This window comes from Bos indicus x Bos taurus, chromosome 14, assembly GCF_003369695.1.
Source record: "Bos indicus x Bos taurus breed Angus x Brahman F1 hybrid chromosome 14, Bos_hybrid_MaternalHap_v2.0, whole genome shotgun sequence".
NCBI classification, from domain to species: domain Eukaryota; kingdom Metazoa; phylum Chordata; class Mammalia; order Artiodactyla; family Bovidae; genus Bos; species Bos indicus x Bos taurus.
Window position 1 is genome coordinate 60,819,575 of NC_040089.1, and position 14,848 is coordinate 60,834,422.

The 14,848-nt window shown below is 32.9% G+C and overlaps 1 protein-coding gene across 43 annotated transcripts in view; it reads right to left on the bottom strand.

Moving 5' to 3' along the window:
* RIMS2 (regulating synaptic membrane exocytosis 2) overlaps positions 1 to 14,848 on the bottom strand; it is a 603,774-nt gene that overhangs the window by 159,208 nt on the left and 429,718 nt on the right. For 21 of the 43 annotated variants that reach the window (XM_027561351.1, XM_027561350.1, XM_027561346.1 and 18 more), the window contains one exon: positions 2,286 to 2,386. The exons of the other annotated variants lie outside the window; for them this stretch is intronic. In XM_027561351.1, coding sequence (XP_027417152.1) covers positions 2,286 to 2,386 — 101 coding nt within the window. The remainder of the gene's footprint in view (positions 1 to 2,285; positions 2,387 to 14,848) is intronic. 43 annotated transcript variants of the gene reach the window in all.

A 14,848-nucleotide genomic window follows, 5' to 3' on the forward strand; every position in this document is an offset into this window, starting at 1 on the left:
ATTATGTTGCTTAGGATAATTAGTCTTTGCCAAGACTTAAATCTTCTCTAACCTAAAATAATTGGTGTCAAAGTTATAAAACTTTGAGGTCTCAAGCATTAATTTATGAACTGGAATGTAATCAAAACTTGGTTTTCTAAAAATAAATTTTGAGCCACACTTACAGTATTCCTTTGGTTCACTCTCTTGTAATAAATTTGTCAGGTATCCATAACAAGAATCATTGGCATTGCTTCTCAGGACTTATTGTATGAACAATGTAAATCCTATGAGTGATCCAGTTTCTCTTTCTGCCTTTGAGGCTTGTGAGGAAGCTCACAGTCAGAATATAAGCCCCACATGTAGCAGGCATAAAGCATCTTACACTATGCATTTTGTTTACAAGCTTTACTTCTGGTATTACCTTGTTGTGTCTTGACTTCATTTTCCCTTGATACTCATTTCTTCATTGACAATAGTATTATATGTATTTTAAAAATCACCTACATTCCTTCCTGAAGTACAGTGGGATATAAACAAACAAATGAAACAAATGTGTTATGCTATGTTTATGGAAGCTTCAATATCCTATTTTATCAGGACTTCATGCCTGATTTTTAGATTATACAAGATGAATAAATGAGAGATTAGGCATAGCAGATGCCACAAGAGATTATGCCTATTTAGCCCTGCTGCTGCTGCTGCTGCTGCTAAGTCACTTCAGTCATGTTTGACTCTGTGCGACCCCATAGACGGCAGCCCACCAGGCTCCCCCGTCCCTGGGATTCTCCAGGCAAGAACACTGGAGTGGGTTGCCATTTCCTTCTCCAATGCATGAAAGTGAAAAGTGAAAGTGAAGTCGCTCAGTCGTGTCCGACTCTTAGCGACCCCATGGACTGCAGCCTACCAGGCTCCTCCGTCCATGGGATTTTCCAGGCAAGACTGCTGGAGTGGGTTGCCATTGCCTTCTCCGATTTAGCCCTAGACAGATATATTTTTTAAAGTACCTGGAAAGCATAGAAATCAGTTCTGATATCAAGCTCAAAAGGTTAGAGATGTATCTGAAATGTTGTATCATTACAAATCTATTTTCTATGAAATTTACCGAACCTATTTGAAGTTATTCATATTTTCATTTTAGAGGAAAATTTTTAGAAGTTTAGGGCCTGCAAAGCAAAGGCAAGGCTATTTTTTGTTGGTCTTAAATTTACCTTTCTCTTGGCTTTAGGCCTGTGCCATTTCCAGGACGACAGAACGCTGTGATGAATAATCCTGTATTCACCACATGGGTCAATATTCATGTAATTTGGAAAAGAGATTGCTGGTTTGGAACATGATGCTGATGTAAGAATATCTGTCTCCTCTGGGTCATATAATAGAGAAACTAAAAATGTGTGCTGCCTACCATATACACATATCCAGCATAGTCAGTTATGCTTTACTTAATAAATATTATTTTTACTGAAGAATGGGGTATAATTGAGAGAAACTGAACTTTCAGAAGGTAAGGATAAAACAGACCCAAGTACAGAAAAATCCAAACTGCTTTTCCCTAGTACACAGATAAATAGACCACAAATATTACATGACTATAATTATGAGAGTACATAATAACTAAATGTTATGAATAAGCTTTGCTAGTTTCATCTTTTTGTTAAATCTTAAATAGGTACATTAGAGTAAAGTCTTTTCATGACTTTGGGAATGAATAATATGATAAACCTAAAAATGTTTTGAAAATATAAAGGCAATGAAGAACACGAACAATAAAAAGAATACTTTTTTTCCTATCTTGGAAGATTTCATACCTTAATTTATTACCAAAAAGTGGTTCAAAAAGATTCTCACTAAAAAACTTGTTGAATTCCTTACAACATCCCATGAGTATGTATTTTGTTTCAAAAACTTATTAAAAATCAGATCGAATTAAAATACTATAAATAATAACCTCTATATGTAGGAAAACCATAAGATGAAAATAGAAGTTCTTCCTATACATTTTAGAGGGTGTTAGGGCCTTTGTAGGTTTTATAAAATGAAAATTTCTAAAAGATTTGTCCTTTAGATCATTTAAGAGTTCCATTTCCTTAACCTCCTATATTATACAATGATTTTTTTCAAAAATTAAGGCAAATCTTTACCTAAAAGTTGGTATACAAACACATTATAAATTTTAGCATTTAATAATATCATGGGGCCATTGCACTATATGTTCGTTTCTGACTGATCTGCCTTCAGCAGTTTGAGAATCTAACGGTTTCATATGATTGATTATTTCACAACTTTTAAAAAGAAAAATGTCTTGCCTTTGCATGGTAATCTTGTTCCAGTCTGGGATCTGATCCGGCTACCTGTTTGTATTTGTTAATTTTCATTTGGCGATTTCTCTCCTCTATATCCATAGCACCTATCGAGTAGAAAAAAACCCATAAAATTAATGTTCAGTTCTTATTTCTGAGCCCTACTTACAGGATGTACCAAAAAAAAAAAATGGTAGGCTGATATACCACTTTCACTCAAGGTAGTAGTACAAATTAAATGTATTATTTTTAAGATTTATTTAAGTATGCAATTTGGTGAATAAAAGCAGGATTATTAAATATGTAAAATAATTAAATCTGAATAAAGAGTAAAAACTTTTAAACAGAAGAGAACATATCTTCATTAGATAGATAATACTTTCTGGTAAATGTATGTCCAGGAGAATATATTTGACAGCACATAAACATGATAACAGTAATTTTATAAGATTTTTGGTCTGTAATTAATGCATCAAGATTGAAATTATTTACTGGAAATAGGCTGCAAGTCTAATAGTTTCAAACACGATTGTACAATTGCATTTTAAGTTATCAAAAAACCAGCTGATGTATCAAAGCAGGTTGTTCCAGCATCTACGTGAATGTAGCTATCAAGATCTTTGGAACATGGATTTTCTAGAGCTAGAATGAAGAAAGAAGCACTTGGAGTAATACTCTTGAAAACAAACCATGCCAATATAGGCACAAAGTATTACTGAAATCATTTCAGGGGAAAAAAGAATGTGAGGAGAAAATTTGAGATGGTAAGCTTATTACAAGATGAGACTAATGCTGTCTGTAAAAGGTGCTTCCTCAAAACACATCAACTATAGATATCAAGAGGGTTTTTAAAAACTTTGGTTAGAATAAGAACTAAATTCAGTGAACAAATCTTAGCAAACGTGAAAAAGCAAACATGAGAAATGAAAAAACATTTCTCATTAATATGCATAATGGAAAAACAAAATCTCAGTTGTATGCTACAAATCTACAAACTGGGAAAAATAATCATAGTTTAGTAGGTTCAAGTGGTTTTCTCCAATAAAATGTTGCTAGGTAAATTCACAAACACTGAGTCTAGGTAAGACTGTAAACATACACACACTCCTTGCTTAAGATCATAATTGTAAAACTGTACTAAAGACATATGGACCATATTGTGACTATTCAAAAATAGGCATTTTAATACTCATCCTGGAAAAAACCTCACTGTATATTTGATAATTGCAAGCAAAATTTGTAAGTAAAAACTGATAACTAAACTAACATACAAAGGGAAGAAAATGTTTCAAAAAGGATTAAGAAAATCTTGACTAAAAGAATGTACAGAGTTTAGATTACATGACCTCTAAGTAAAAGCGCAAATTGAAGTCATCTAATCAGTGTGAGTCAAATTTTAATAATGATCTGAGTTATTCTGTACCAAATTATAAAATGGGGAATAAAAATATATTAATATAAATTGAGTGATACACAAAATGAAGTGAGTGCTTCCATGATATGTGTTAAATATGGTCAGGTATAAATGTCTATTATTTATTAAAATACAATATTGGAATTGTTTGTACCTCAAGAGATAGTCTCAGATAAATTTGTTTATTTCTCCAAAGTCAAGGGAATGAAAAAGCCATCCGAGCTTCAAAAAATTGTGTGCTAAAAAAATACTAGCTGTAAGTATTTGGGAAGGTTCTTTGAAGTTTTTTGACATTATAGTGGCAAAATAGTATTTTAAATATAAATAGCAACAATAGGCAAAGTTTAAACACATTTTATACACATATATAGAAATACATATACACACATATATATACACATACACATATACATATATGCATTTTCTAATATCAAGACTACTTTCTGGACATCAACCTCCTATGACACGACAGTAAATCCTTCCTGATTACTGGATAATTATGGGATATATACTGACAGGTGTTGGGAAGCTTTTTCTGTAAAGAGCTCAACAGTAAACATCTTAGACTTTGCAGACCATGTGGTCTCTGCTGCACCTCTGACATTGTAATATGAATGCAGATGTAGACAACATATATATTTTATATACACAAAATGTATGTGTATATTCCAATAAAACTTCATTTACAAAATAGGCAATGGGCTGAATTTGGTCCATGGCCACAGCTTGCTGAACCCTGCATTGAAGCATTTTGGTAATTTTGCGATGAAGAGCTTTTTTCCTTAGTAATGGTTTGAAGATTTTGTAGAATCAGGTTTATGGAATATCATATACATTTAACAGATCACTGAGGGAATCTAAGAAGGATATTAATCTGTTTTCACTAAAAGAAAACAAAGATGCAAATAGAGAGAGTAATACAAACATTTAAATATATCAACTAAATTCTAATCTCAAACAAATCTTTCCAATCATCATCTGTATAGTCCTTAAATTGGAAAAATTCGTTAGAGTCTCTTTCCTTTTATTCCTTTTTTTCTGGCTAGGCTCTGGTATTTATTTATTTACATAATTTGTTTATTTTTACTTTGTTAGAGTCTTAACCAACGAAATCTCAAGGGACCATCTTAGTGAATATGCAGTAAACAAACTTGGGTAAGTATACTTTTAACTTAAAATTCTCCCAGGAACCTAGTCTGTAAGAAAAACAGTGTCTCTCTCCAATAGTATTTGAAGTCTTCCACTTCTTTTCTACATTTTTATCAAGCTATTTTCTTAAAGAAAACACTCCACAGATAATAATATCCTTAGAGAAGAAAGTATCCTGAGTAAAGAGAACTACTATAAGGGATTCTTCATCAACAAGATAATTTTTTGTTGTTCATTTTCGCTATGGGAAATAATTCAGAAATCATTGTTTTAAATACCAGTATTTTTTCAATCAAACTCAGTATTTTTTCTTTTTCCCATAAATGAAAAACCATATGGAGGAATCTATGCAAGTAGAGGAATTCTCAGCTGGTGCTAGTGGTAAAGAATCCATTTGCCAATGCAGGAGACATAAGAGACACTGGTTTGATCTTTGGGTTGAGAAGATCCCCTGGAGAGGGCATGGCAACCCACTCCAGTATTCTTGCCTGGAGAATCCCACATACAGAGGAACCTGGCAGGCTACAGTCCATGGGACTGCAAAGAGTCAGACGTGACTGAAGCGACTTAGCACACATGCACGCATGCAAATAGAAGAGTCGCTTACTATCTGGTTAGGGAATAGAATATGTAATTTCTCAACTTTAATGTCCAAGGCTGTACTCTCCAAAGTACATTAAAATTAAATTAACGTGATAAGGCAGATTTCTCTCCATTTCCTTTCTCTCCTTCAAATCTACCCTAAAATTTGAATATACAAGGTCCTGAATATTCTGTAATAATGACTAATCATTTGATTGCAGATATCTCACTTTCCCACCTATTATCAAGAAATATCTTGCTGAAATAGTCTCAAAAATACATTTTGGGAAAGGCTGGTTCATAAGTTTAGAAGGTAAATTTATCTAGTAATCATTGAGTCATATTCTTATATGTGATGACACTATGCTTATTTGCAGAAGACATCTTAGTGGTTTGATATGATTTTGTAATTTAAGTACACTAAAAAACTTAGTCATTATAATGTTCAATATCAAATCAAATACCAATATATTTTCAAATTATAACAAAAGTAGATTAAAAGGTTAATAAGACTATCAGTCTTCCTGGACAAACCCAATTCAACAAAAGTTTGCATATGTTTCTATTTATTAAAAATTATTAAAGATATTACACAGTAATATTCAAATTATCTCAAATTCTTGGTTATAAATTATTAAGTACACTGAGAAAATACTTCTTGTTTCAATGTCTTAATAATATAAGCCATCTAAGAAGTGTACTTATTCTTAAACCAGTAAACTAATTGTTGTGGTTACTTTTAACTTAAAAAGATTGTATTTTCCCAAAAAGTTAAAAAGTCATATTTATAATATTGGTATGGCAATTAAGTTTAAAAAGTTAAAGTTATAGGTGGATTTTGTAATCAGTGATGTATTGAATATGACCAGATTAACCAGCAGCAAGACAGTGGTTGCTTAGGTTTCTATATCTACAGTACCTCTTCAGTGATTTCTATAAGTTAAGTGTTAGTTGCTCAGTCGTGCCTGACTCTTTGCGACCCCATGGACTGCACCCCACCAGGCGCCTCTGTCCATGAGATTTTCCAGGCAAGGATACTGGAGTGGGTTGCCATTTCCTTCTCCAGGGGATCTTCCCAATCCAGGGATTGAACCTGGGTCTCCTGCACTGCAGGCAAATTCTTTACCAACTGACCTACAAGGGAAGCCCAGTGATTTCTGCAGTGCAGTGCAAACAATAGTTTTAAATTTGCTTTTCCAAGTGTGCAGGCACACACACACAGCTGTTGGTGTCCCAAAGCAGCCTCACACATCATACTTCTTTGAAGTAAGGACGTAAGTCTGGCAATACAGCAATCCATAATTAAGCTAAGTAGTGGTCAGAATATTGCAGGACTGCTGACTCAGGGACCCATCATGTATTCTTAAATAAAATACTTAAATCTGGGGATCTTAAGAGGGGAAACTCTTTTAAGTCCAACAGCAAAGCTCAAAGAAAGAAAAATCAAGAAAATAAATTAGAGAACCTATGATTACAACATCAAGGAAGTCTGTGCTGTGCTGTGCTAAGTCACTTTAGTGACGTCTGACTCTTTGTGACCCTATGAACTATAGCCTGCCAAGCTCCTCTGTCCATGGGGATTCTCTAGGCAAGAATACTGGAGTGGGTTGCCATGTCCTCCTCCAGGGGATCTTCTGACCCAGGGATTGAACGCGCATCTCTTATGTCTCCTGCATTGGCAGGCAGGTTCTTTTTTTTTTTTTCAATTTTCAATTCATATTTTATTATGAGGCATTAAAATCTGGTTAGGAATAAATGAAATCAACAAGGAAGAAGGGAAGCAAAAAATGAAATACAAACAGAAACAAAGAAGGGCAGGCAGGTTCTTTACCACTAGCTCCACCTGGAAAACCCCATGGGAGTCAAAGACCATTTAAATACCAACAGTGTGGAAGAGGAACAGCCAAACAAAAGTAGCTTACAGACAACAATGATGACAGTGATAGAAACAACATATTTCAGATGAACAAAGTTAAAAAGGCCAAATTCATGGACTCTCTAAATGCTGCAATTACCATTTAGGCATGTACCAAATTAAGAACAATAAAAAAAGATATAATCAGTGCATGCAGCTGTTTTCTCACTCTGAGGTAACAATGACACAAGAAAAAGCACAGCTATTGGCGTATTTATTTTCTAGATTCAGTAGGCAGACTATAAAACAACTTAATGATGTTTTTCAAAAGTCAGAGGAGTAAGAATAGAAATTGTTAAAATGACTCATGAGATAAATAAGAATATGTAATATTTTGTCATGTTATAATTTTATTTTCAAAGGAGGTGCAATTCAAAAAGAAAGTATTCTCTTTAATTTTATTGAATATTTTAAGTACTTTTTCAATAATCTAGTAACAGAAAAAAATACATTTTAGATTGATAGTAATAAACTAGCTGTTGACAAAAAAATTCATGGTCATTTATATGAGTGTTTTCCAAAGTACCTTATGTATAATATTAAAAGCAAGCTCCTTAAATTTTTGAACCTGAAATTTCACTTCCCAGGATCTTTCTTAAAGAAATAAATCAATGTACAAAGATATACATACATCTTCATTGCACTATTGTTTGGTAATTTTAAAGACTGGGGAAAATAAACTCCAAATGTTCAAAACAGGGGAATAAGTACATGCATTTATGGCATGTCTACAGAATATTATACATTCACAAAAAATTATGTGAATAGTGCATACATCCCTTCACCTATATAAATTATATAAAAGATATTATGAAATCTTAAATGATGGATATTGTACTATAGTTAGTAATTTTAAAAAACATACACTCATGAAAATATATATGCACATAACTGACACAAAAGACAAAGAGATGGAGTGAAAAAGATTTAAGATTTACACATCAGAGTACTTATCAGTTATCATTGGTTACCAGAAGTTAGTATAAGTGCTTTTGGCTTATTTGTGTTAATATATAGTTTATAAAGTATCCACAATGATCATACAAATACAGAAAAAAATATTATTTAAAAACACACAAAATATAATATTTATGTGAACAAAGACAAATTATTCAGTTTGAAAATATTTTGTCATGATTTGATAAAGTGTTTTGGAAATAAATATTAAGTAATTTTTAAAATGCAAATGTGCAATCATTAATTATTTATCTTAGGGACATACACTTCTGTTAAATAAAAGTATGTGGGTGTACTGATTAAAAGTGGTACAAAATAAGATATACTTCCAAATGTAATCAAGTGCACATCCTTCCAACTTTTATGTATATTAATACAAAAAGTGATTTGGCATGTTCTTAAATTTTCCATGTTTTTTTCAAGTGTAGGACCAAGAAACTGTTCAACAAAAACTTAAGTTCACTTTAAAATGATTTCTTCATAATCACTTGTCTGTAATGAATTTTCTCATTTTTTAAATTAAAACATTTATATTAGAGCCTCATAAAAAGTACACTTTTATTAGCCAAATTATTTACTAAAATAAATGTAATGCAGAGAATTAAGAAATATTGGAACAAGTTAAACTGAGAAAAGATTTGGAAATAAATACTGTGAAAAAATTATAAATTACGTACCTAATTATTCTGTACTAGTACTGGGGCAAATGGAAGCATTCTATTTTGAAGTGTAAACAAACATAATCTTAACATGAGTTTTGAGAAACAGTTATTTCCAAGTCAATCAATTTTGAGGATTTCTCCACTGTTGTCACTAGAAGTAACACATTTGCAATGAAAGAAAGTATGATTTGGTTTTGCTTATATTGCATTTACTTATAAAATGATCTTGGCTCCTAGAAATGAAGGAAAACTGAACTTCATAAGTGCCTAAAAGTAACATATGGAATTAAATGAAACATAAGAATCCTAGAAACTTATATAATCGTTGTTCTACTGTGAGGTTCACAGTTATGGGCTATCGTCTCTTGAATTATGTTCTCAACTTTAAAGATCTGTGTTAGATATTTAGGTTACCTGTTACTGTGTATCTGTATGCTGTTTCTCTATTAACTGTCTACCATATTCATTAAATGATACTTCAGAGGAGATGCTCTAGACAAATTTCAAAGACTCCTTTCACTGTAGTCACAAGAAACTGATATTCAAACCACTTTAGGACATATGTGATAAGGAGTGGTTTAGTGAGCTCAGGAAATACAGTATGTCTATTTTCAACATCTAAATTCAGTGAACAGACTTACTGAGATTTTATTATTCAGAGGACTTGGATTTTAGCACCATTTTATGCTTCAACGTGTAAAATCAGGATGTGCATGGAATCAGGGTAGATCAGGGTTTTGACCATGGAGAGTTCAGTGGAGGTAATCACCACAGTGTTGATAAGGCTTGTAACGACCCAGATTTAGGGTAACGAGTTTGTTTGTGTTATATGGGATTGAAGAAAATCTTAAAAACAGCACTAGTTTAAAAGCTAAGAGCCAAGGCTAGGGTTCAAGACTTAATTTCTCAAGCCTTATAACTGTCAGCACTTCATTTCACCTTTCTGGGCATAAAGTTCACCATCTATAAAATAAATAATTTTGGATCAGATAGTCTTTACGATCCTTTCAGCTATATAGCTCTCTGACTGGTTAATTCTGAAGTCAAATAATATTTAAGTGCTTGTTCTTTTATATTGTAATACCTATTTCATCAACGTAGAAAATGTAAAGTGTTCTAAAAATTCTTGCTCTCTTTGCCCTGGCATTGCATTCATTAAAATTTCCTTTACTGAATCTGTGTGTGTGTTTGTGTGTGTGTGTGTGTTTGTGTGTGTGTGTGTGTGTGTGTGTGTGTGTGTATAGTAGCAGGGAGAGGAATGAGATGAAGGAATAAAGGGGGGAAGGAGAAAGGCAAAAAAGGGGGAGGGAGGGAGGCTGGGAAAGAGAGAGAGAATTGAAAAGCTCATTAAACCAAAAATTTTGTACAGAAAATAAAAAGATCATAAGGGCAATCTAATCTAGAAGCATCTTTCAGACTAGCTAAAATGTAACATTTTCTACAGTGTACATTGACATGTTTAGGGGGAAATGTTAGTAATCTAATAACTTAGTTACTTTAAACTTGTTAGTCAATTCCTTTATCTTTGAAAACACAAGATATATTTTAGAGGATAAACTAAATTTTAAAATGTAAGTCCCTCAAAGAAGGAATGTAATGATTATCATTACAATTGCTTTTAACAAAAAGTATAATAACCACTGATAAATGATAAAAACACGAGTCAGATTCATTAGGCTAATAAGGTATACCTTATACGTGTTAAGCACTTTGGAATGTTCTGACTTTTCATTATAGCTAAAATCTACATTATAGATGAGATAACCCACAGGGTAGTAAAGTCATAACACTACCATGAGTATGTCTTGTCCCCATCTTACTGTGTTTTGGTATGACATAATTATCATAGACCACACTGTATCTGACATCTGGAGCCTAATTAACATATCCTTAAAATATACTTCAACTACATCCATTCACATATATCGAAGGATAGCACAGAAGGCTTGAAAGGAGTATAATAAAGAAATTTAAATACTTCTTTACATTTGTTTGCTTAGAAACATATAGAAATTTAAATATACTTAGAAATATTGTGTTAATTTAAGAATCATAAACATATAAAAGTGTCCATCATATAAAAACTGGGATAAGACCTATGCTGGAAAAGAGACCTATGTAATTTTTCTTATGTATATTAGTTTGGAAATTACTAACACCTAAATCTATATGCCCTTGATTGAAATATTTAGATATGTAGATTTTAAATAGTACCCATGCTTGGACATCAAGCTGTATTCTTTCTCCAAAGGTGCTAATAATGATTATTATTGGTCAATGGTGCAAGAATGACTATACAGAGTAATGTCACACAGTATTCAAAGAAATGTATCTTAAATGCCTTCATGAATAGGGACATTTTACGAAATATTCCTGTTTAGTACTGAGAAGAAAGACAATTAAAGTTAGATGAGATCACTCTCAGAAAGAATGAAGAGGCACCAGAAGAGATTAACCTATGTTAATCTCTATGTTAGAGACTAAACTGAATTTCATTCAACTTTCCAAATTACACATGGGAATATCAGTTGCACTGAGGATCCTAAATCAACCCTGAATATTCATTGGAAGGACTGATGCTGAAGCTGAAGCTCCAATACTTTGGCCACCTGATGTGAATAGCCGACTCACTGGAAAAGACCCTGATGCTGGGGAAGACTGAAGGCAGGAGGAGAAGGGGGTGATAAGAGGGTGAGATGGTTGGATGGCATCACCGACTCAATGGGCGTGAGTTTGAGCGAGCTCCGGGAGATGGTGAAGGGCAGGGAGGCCTGGTGTGCTGCACTTCACACTGTCTCAGAGTTGGACACGACCTAGCAACTAAACAACAATCAGCACAGCAGTTTGTGGTAGGACTTTTTTTTTTTTTTTTAATTAGAAAATTTGTAAGATGACTGATTTGGTCTGTTTTCTAAAACTTATAATCTGCAATATTTAGTCATGAAATGACTCTCTCTTTCAACACACCACTCTCAGCTCGTTTAATTCTTTTCTCTTTTCCCAATGTTCTCCCTTTAAAAACGTCTCCTTTTTCTTTTCTAGCTACATCTCCTCTTGGCTAATTTCCTTTTTTGGCAATGCTTCTTCAGGCTATTTCCCTACAAGCCAACCTTAGATTGCAATATGGTAATTTTTAATCTGTAATCTTCTTTTTAGAGATTCCTTCTGGTTCTCTTTGCTATACTTTGAATTGGCCTATCAACCTCCTTTACATTCAGCACAACCTTATAACCTACGAGTAGGTTCTTCCTGTCAGTTGTGTCACATAATTGATTAATCCAATTGTTGTTGCTGTTCAGTTAAGTCACGTCTGACTCTTTGAGACCCCTTGGACTGCAGCACACCAGGCTTCCCTGTCCATCACCAACTCCTGGAGTGTGCTCAAATTCAGGTCCATTGAGTTGGTGATGCTATCTAACCATCTCCAATATTTCTATTTATTGTCATTTTGCTGTCCATTAAACTTTGGCTTTCCCATTATCAGTTCCCTTCTTCATCCCTCCCCTCATTTCCCATACCCCAGCCCTCAACATTTCAAGCAGACTGATAAAAGAAACTATTATCTGTCAAGTAACATTCTTCTCTCCAGTTAAACTATAACCTAATTTACATTCCCTTGGAAATTATCTCTTAATATATTCATGCTAACTTATTCTCTTTTATATGAAACCTATTTACTGCTCATACCAATCCATTTATACTACAATATTTTTTATAGATATTAAACATACAACTTTAAATAAGCAAAGAGGAAGAAAGTTATCTGAATATATGCCTTTTTTCTGAATCTATTTCTGCCAGGTAAAAATCTATGAAAATCTTAAGGCTCTTGGTTTATACTGAAAAAAACTGCCTTTTAGGAAGATTACATTAAACTATGCTACCACTCTTTTACCACACTCTCCCTCGTGGTTATGAAAGAAATAAAATATTTTTATATATTTATTGATCAATGAATTTCCTGTTTAGTAAAATTTCTGTATATGTCTTTTGCCCATTTTTCTATTAGAGCTTTTTGGAATATACAATTTATATTACAATTGATACTATTTGTTTCAAAGTGATTCAGATGTTAAGGCTCTTTATACTGAGTTGCTGCAAATATGTTTCACAATTTGTTGTCTGCCTTTTAATTGGTTTATGCTGATTTTGATATTTTGAAGTTAATACCTGACACATTTTAGTCAGATCTCTCTTTTTAAATTTTTTCATTGCTTTTATTCTTAGAAAGGCATTCTCCCTCCAGAGAGAAACTCTTTATGCTTTCATCAAACATAATTAAGTCCTTAATCACATGCAGTTCATTTTGCTTAATAGGAAGTATAAGCAAGCAGCCCGAAGTCACATCGCTAGTGAGTGACAGACTTGGGTTAGAATTCAGAGATATGTGGGTTCAATGTTCTTGCTGTTTCAATCCAACTCTCTTGCCTCAGAAATGATAAAATTCATTTCTGGTACAGCAGTCCTGATGTGCAAGTCTGTATGACAACAAGCTCCTAAACTGGTAGCCACAAACTAGTAAAAAGACTTTTGCAATGAATACAACAAAAAGAATTAATGCTATCATTCTATCATATCATAGAAAGAATGTCTACACATCAAAATGCATGGGCTTCAATATAGTTGATCTAAAATAAAAATTGCTTTTTAATATGTTATATAATAATAAAATAACAGTTTCACTTACATAGTACTTACTATGTAACAGACAGTTTCTAGGTGCTTTACATAGTGTATATTAACTAATTTCATCATTATGAAAGCACTTTGACATAGTAATGTTATTATCTCCGTTTTATAGGTGAGGTATCTAATAGCAACTTTCTCAGGATCACATATCAAATAAGTAGTGAAACTGATCAGGCAGTCTAGTACTTTGCTCTAATACTTCTTCTCAGACTATTTCTTACAGGAACACTATTCCCCCAATATCAATACTTTTATGAAAGAGAATTAAAGTGACCAACTGGTCTAGGCAAAATTGAATATCATAGTATTAACAGTGCATGAAAACTATTTTGAAAATTTAGCAGTAACATCTTACAATCAGGATTAAGTTTTAAATTTAAAAACAATGCATTCTAACCCCCATTTTAAATATGAAACAGCTGAAACCCAAAGACATTAAATTATGTCTGTAATCACAGCTTACTAGCAAGAATAGGACTAAAACTAAATCTCTTGACTTCTATCTAATAATCTTTCCAGTTTCTTCAACACTACCCACACAAGGAAGAAATGCTCAAGACCACGTTTATCCCATGTTTGGGTATTTTTGTTTCAAGCTCCAAGAACTTTCCTAACTCTATTACTTTATAGTTGAATATTTCTAGGCTTTAAAGAACTAAGTCTAAGTATTATACTCTATCTGTAGTAGTTTTCATACATGATGTGATGTTTTTATACATGTCCATATACATATATTTCATTCGAGACTTTTTGGTTAAAAATCACAATATTACTTAACAAAATGTTAAGCTTAAACTTACATAAAGTATTTCTCAAAGTTACCGTGTCTCTCATAACATCTGTGCTGTCTAACACAGTACTGAAACAGAGTCGACATCATGTGCCTCATTATGAACTGAGTGATTTACATTTTCTGTAAAATTTCACTGTAGTAACTAGAGTTACGTTTTCCCATGACTAATCAATCTTGTAAAATATTTTTTTTTCCCCACGCCTCATGGCTTTCATGATCTTAGGTCCTCCACTAGGGACTGAAATTGTGCCCTTATCAGTCAAAGGGCAGAGTCTTAACTACTGGACTGCCAGGGAACTCCCCAGGATTGAGCAATCTTGAGTGCCTGTGTCTTAGATTTTTGTTAATAATATTATGTCCATTAAAAACAGGATAGGTAGAAACTATCTACAAAATGGATAAAATATG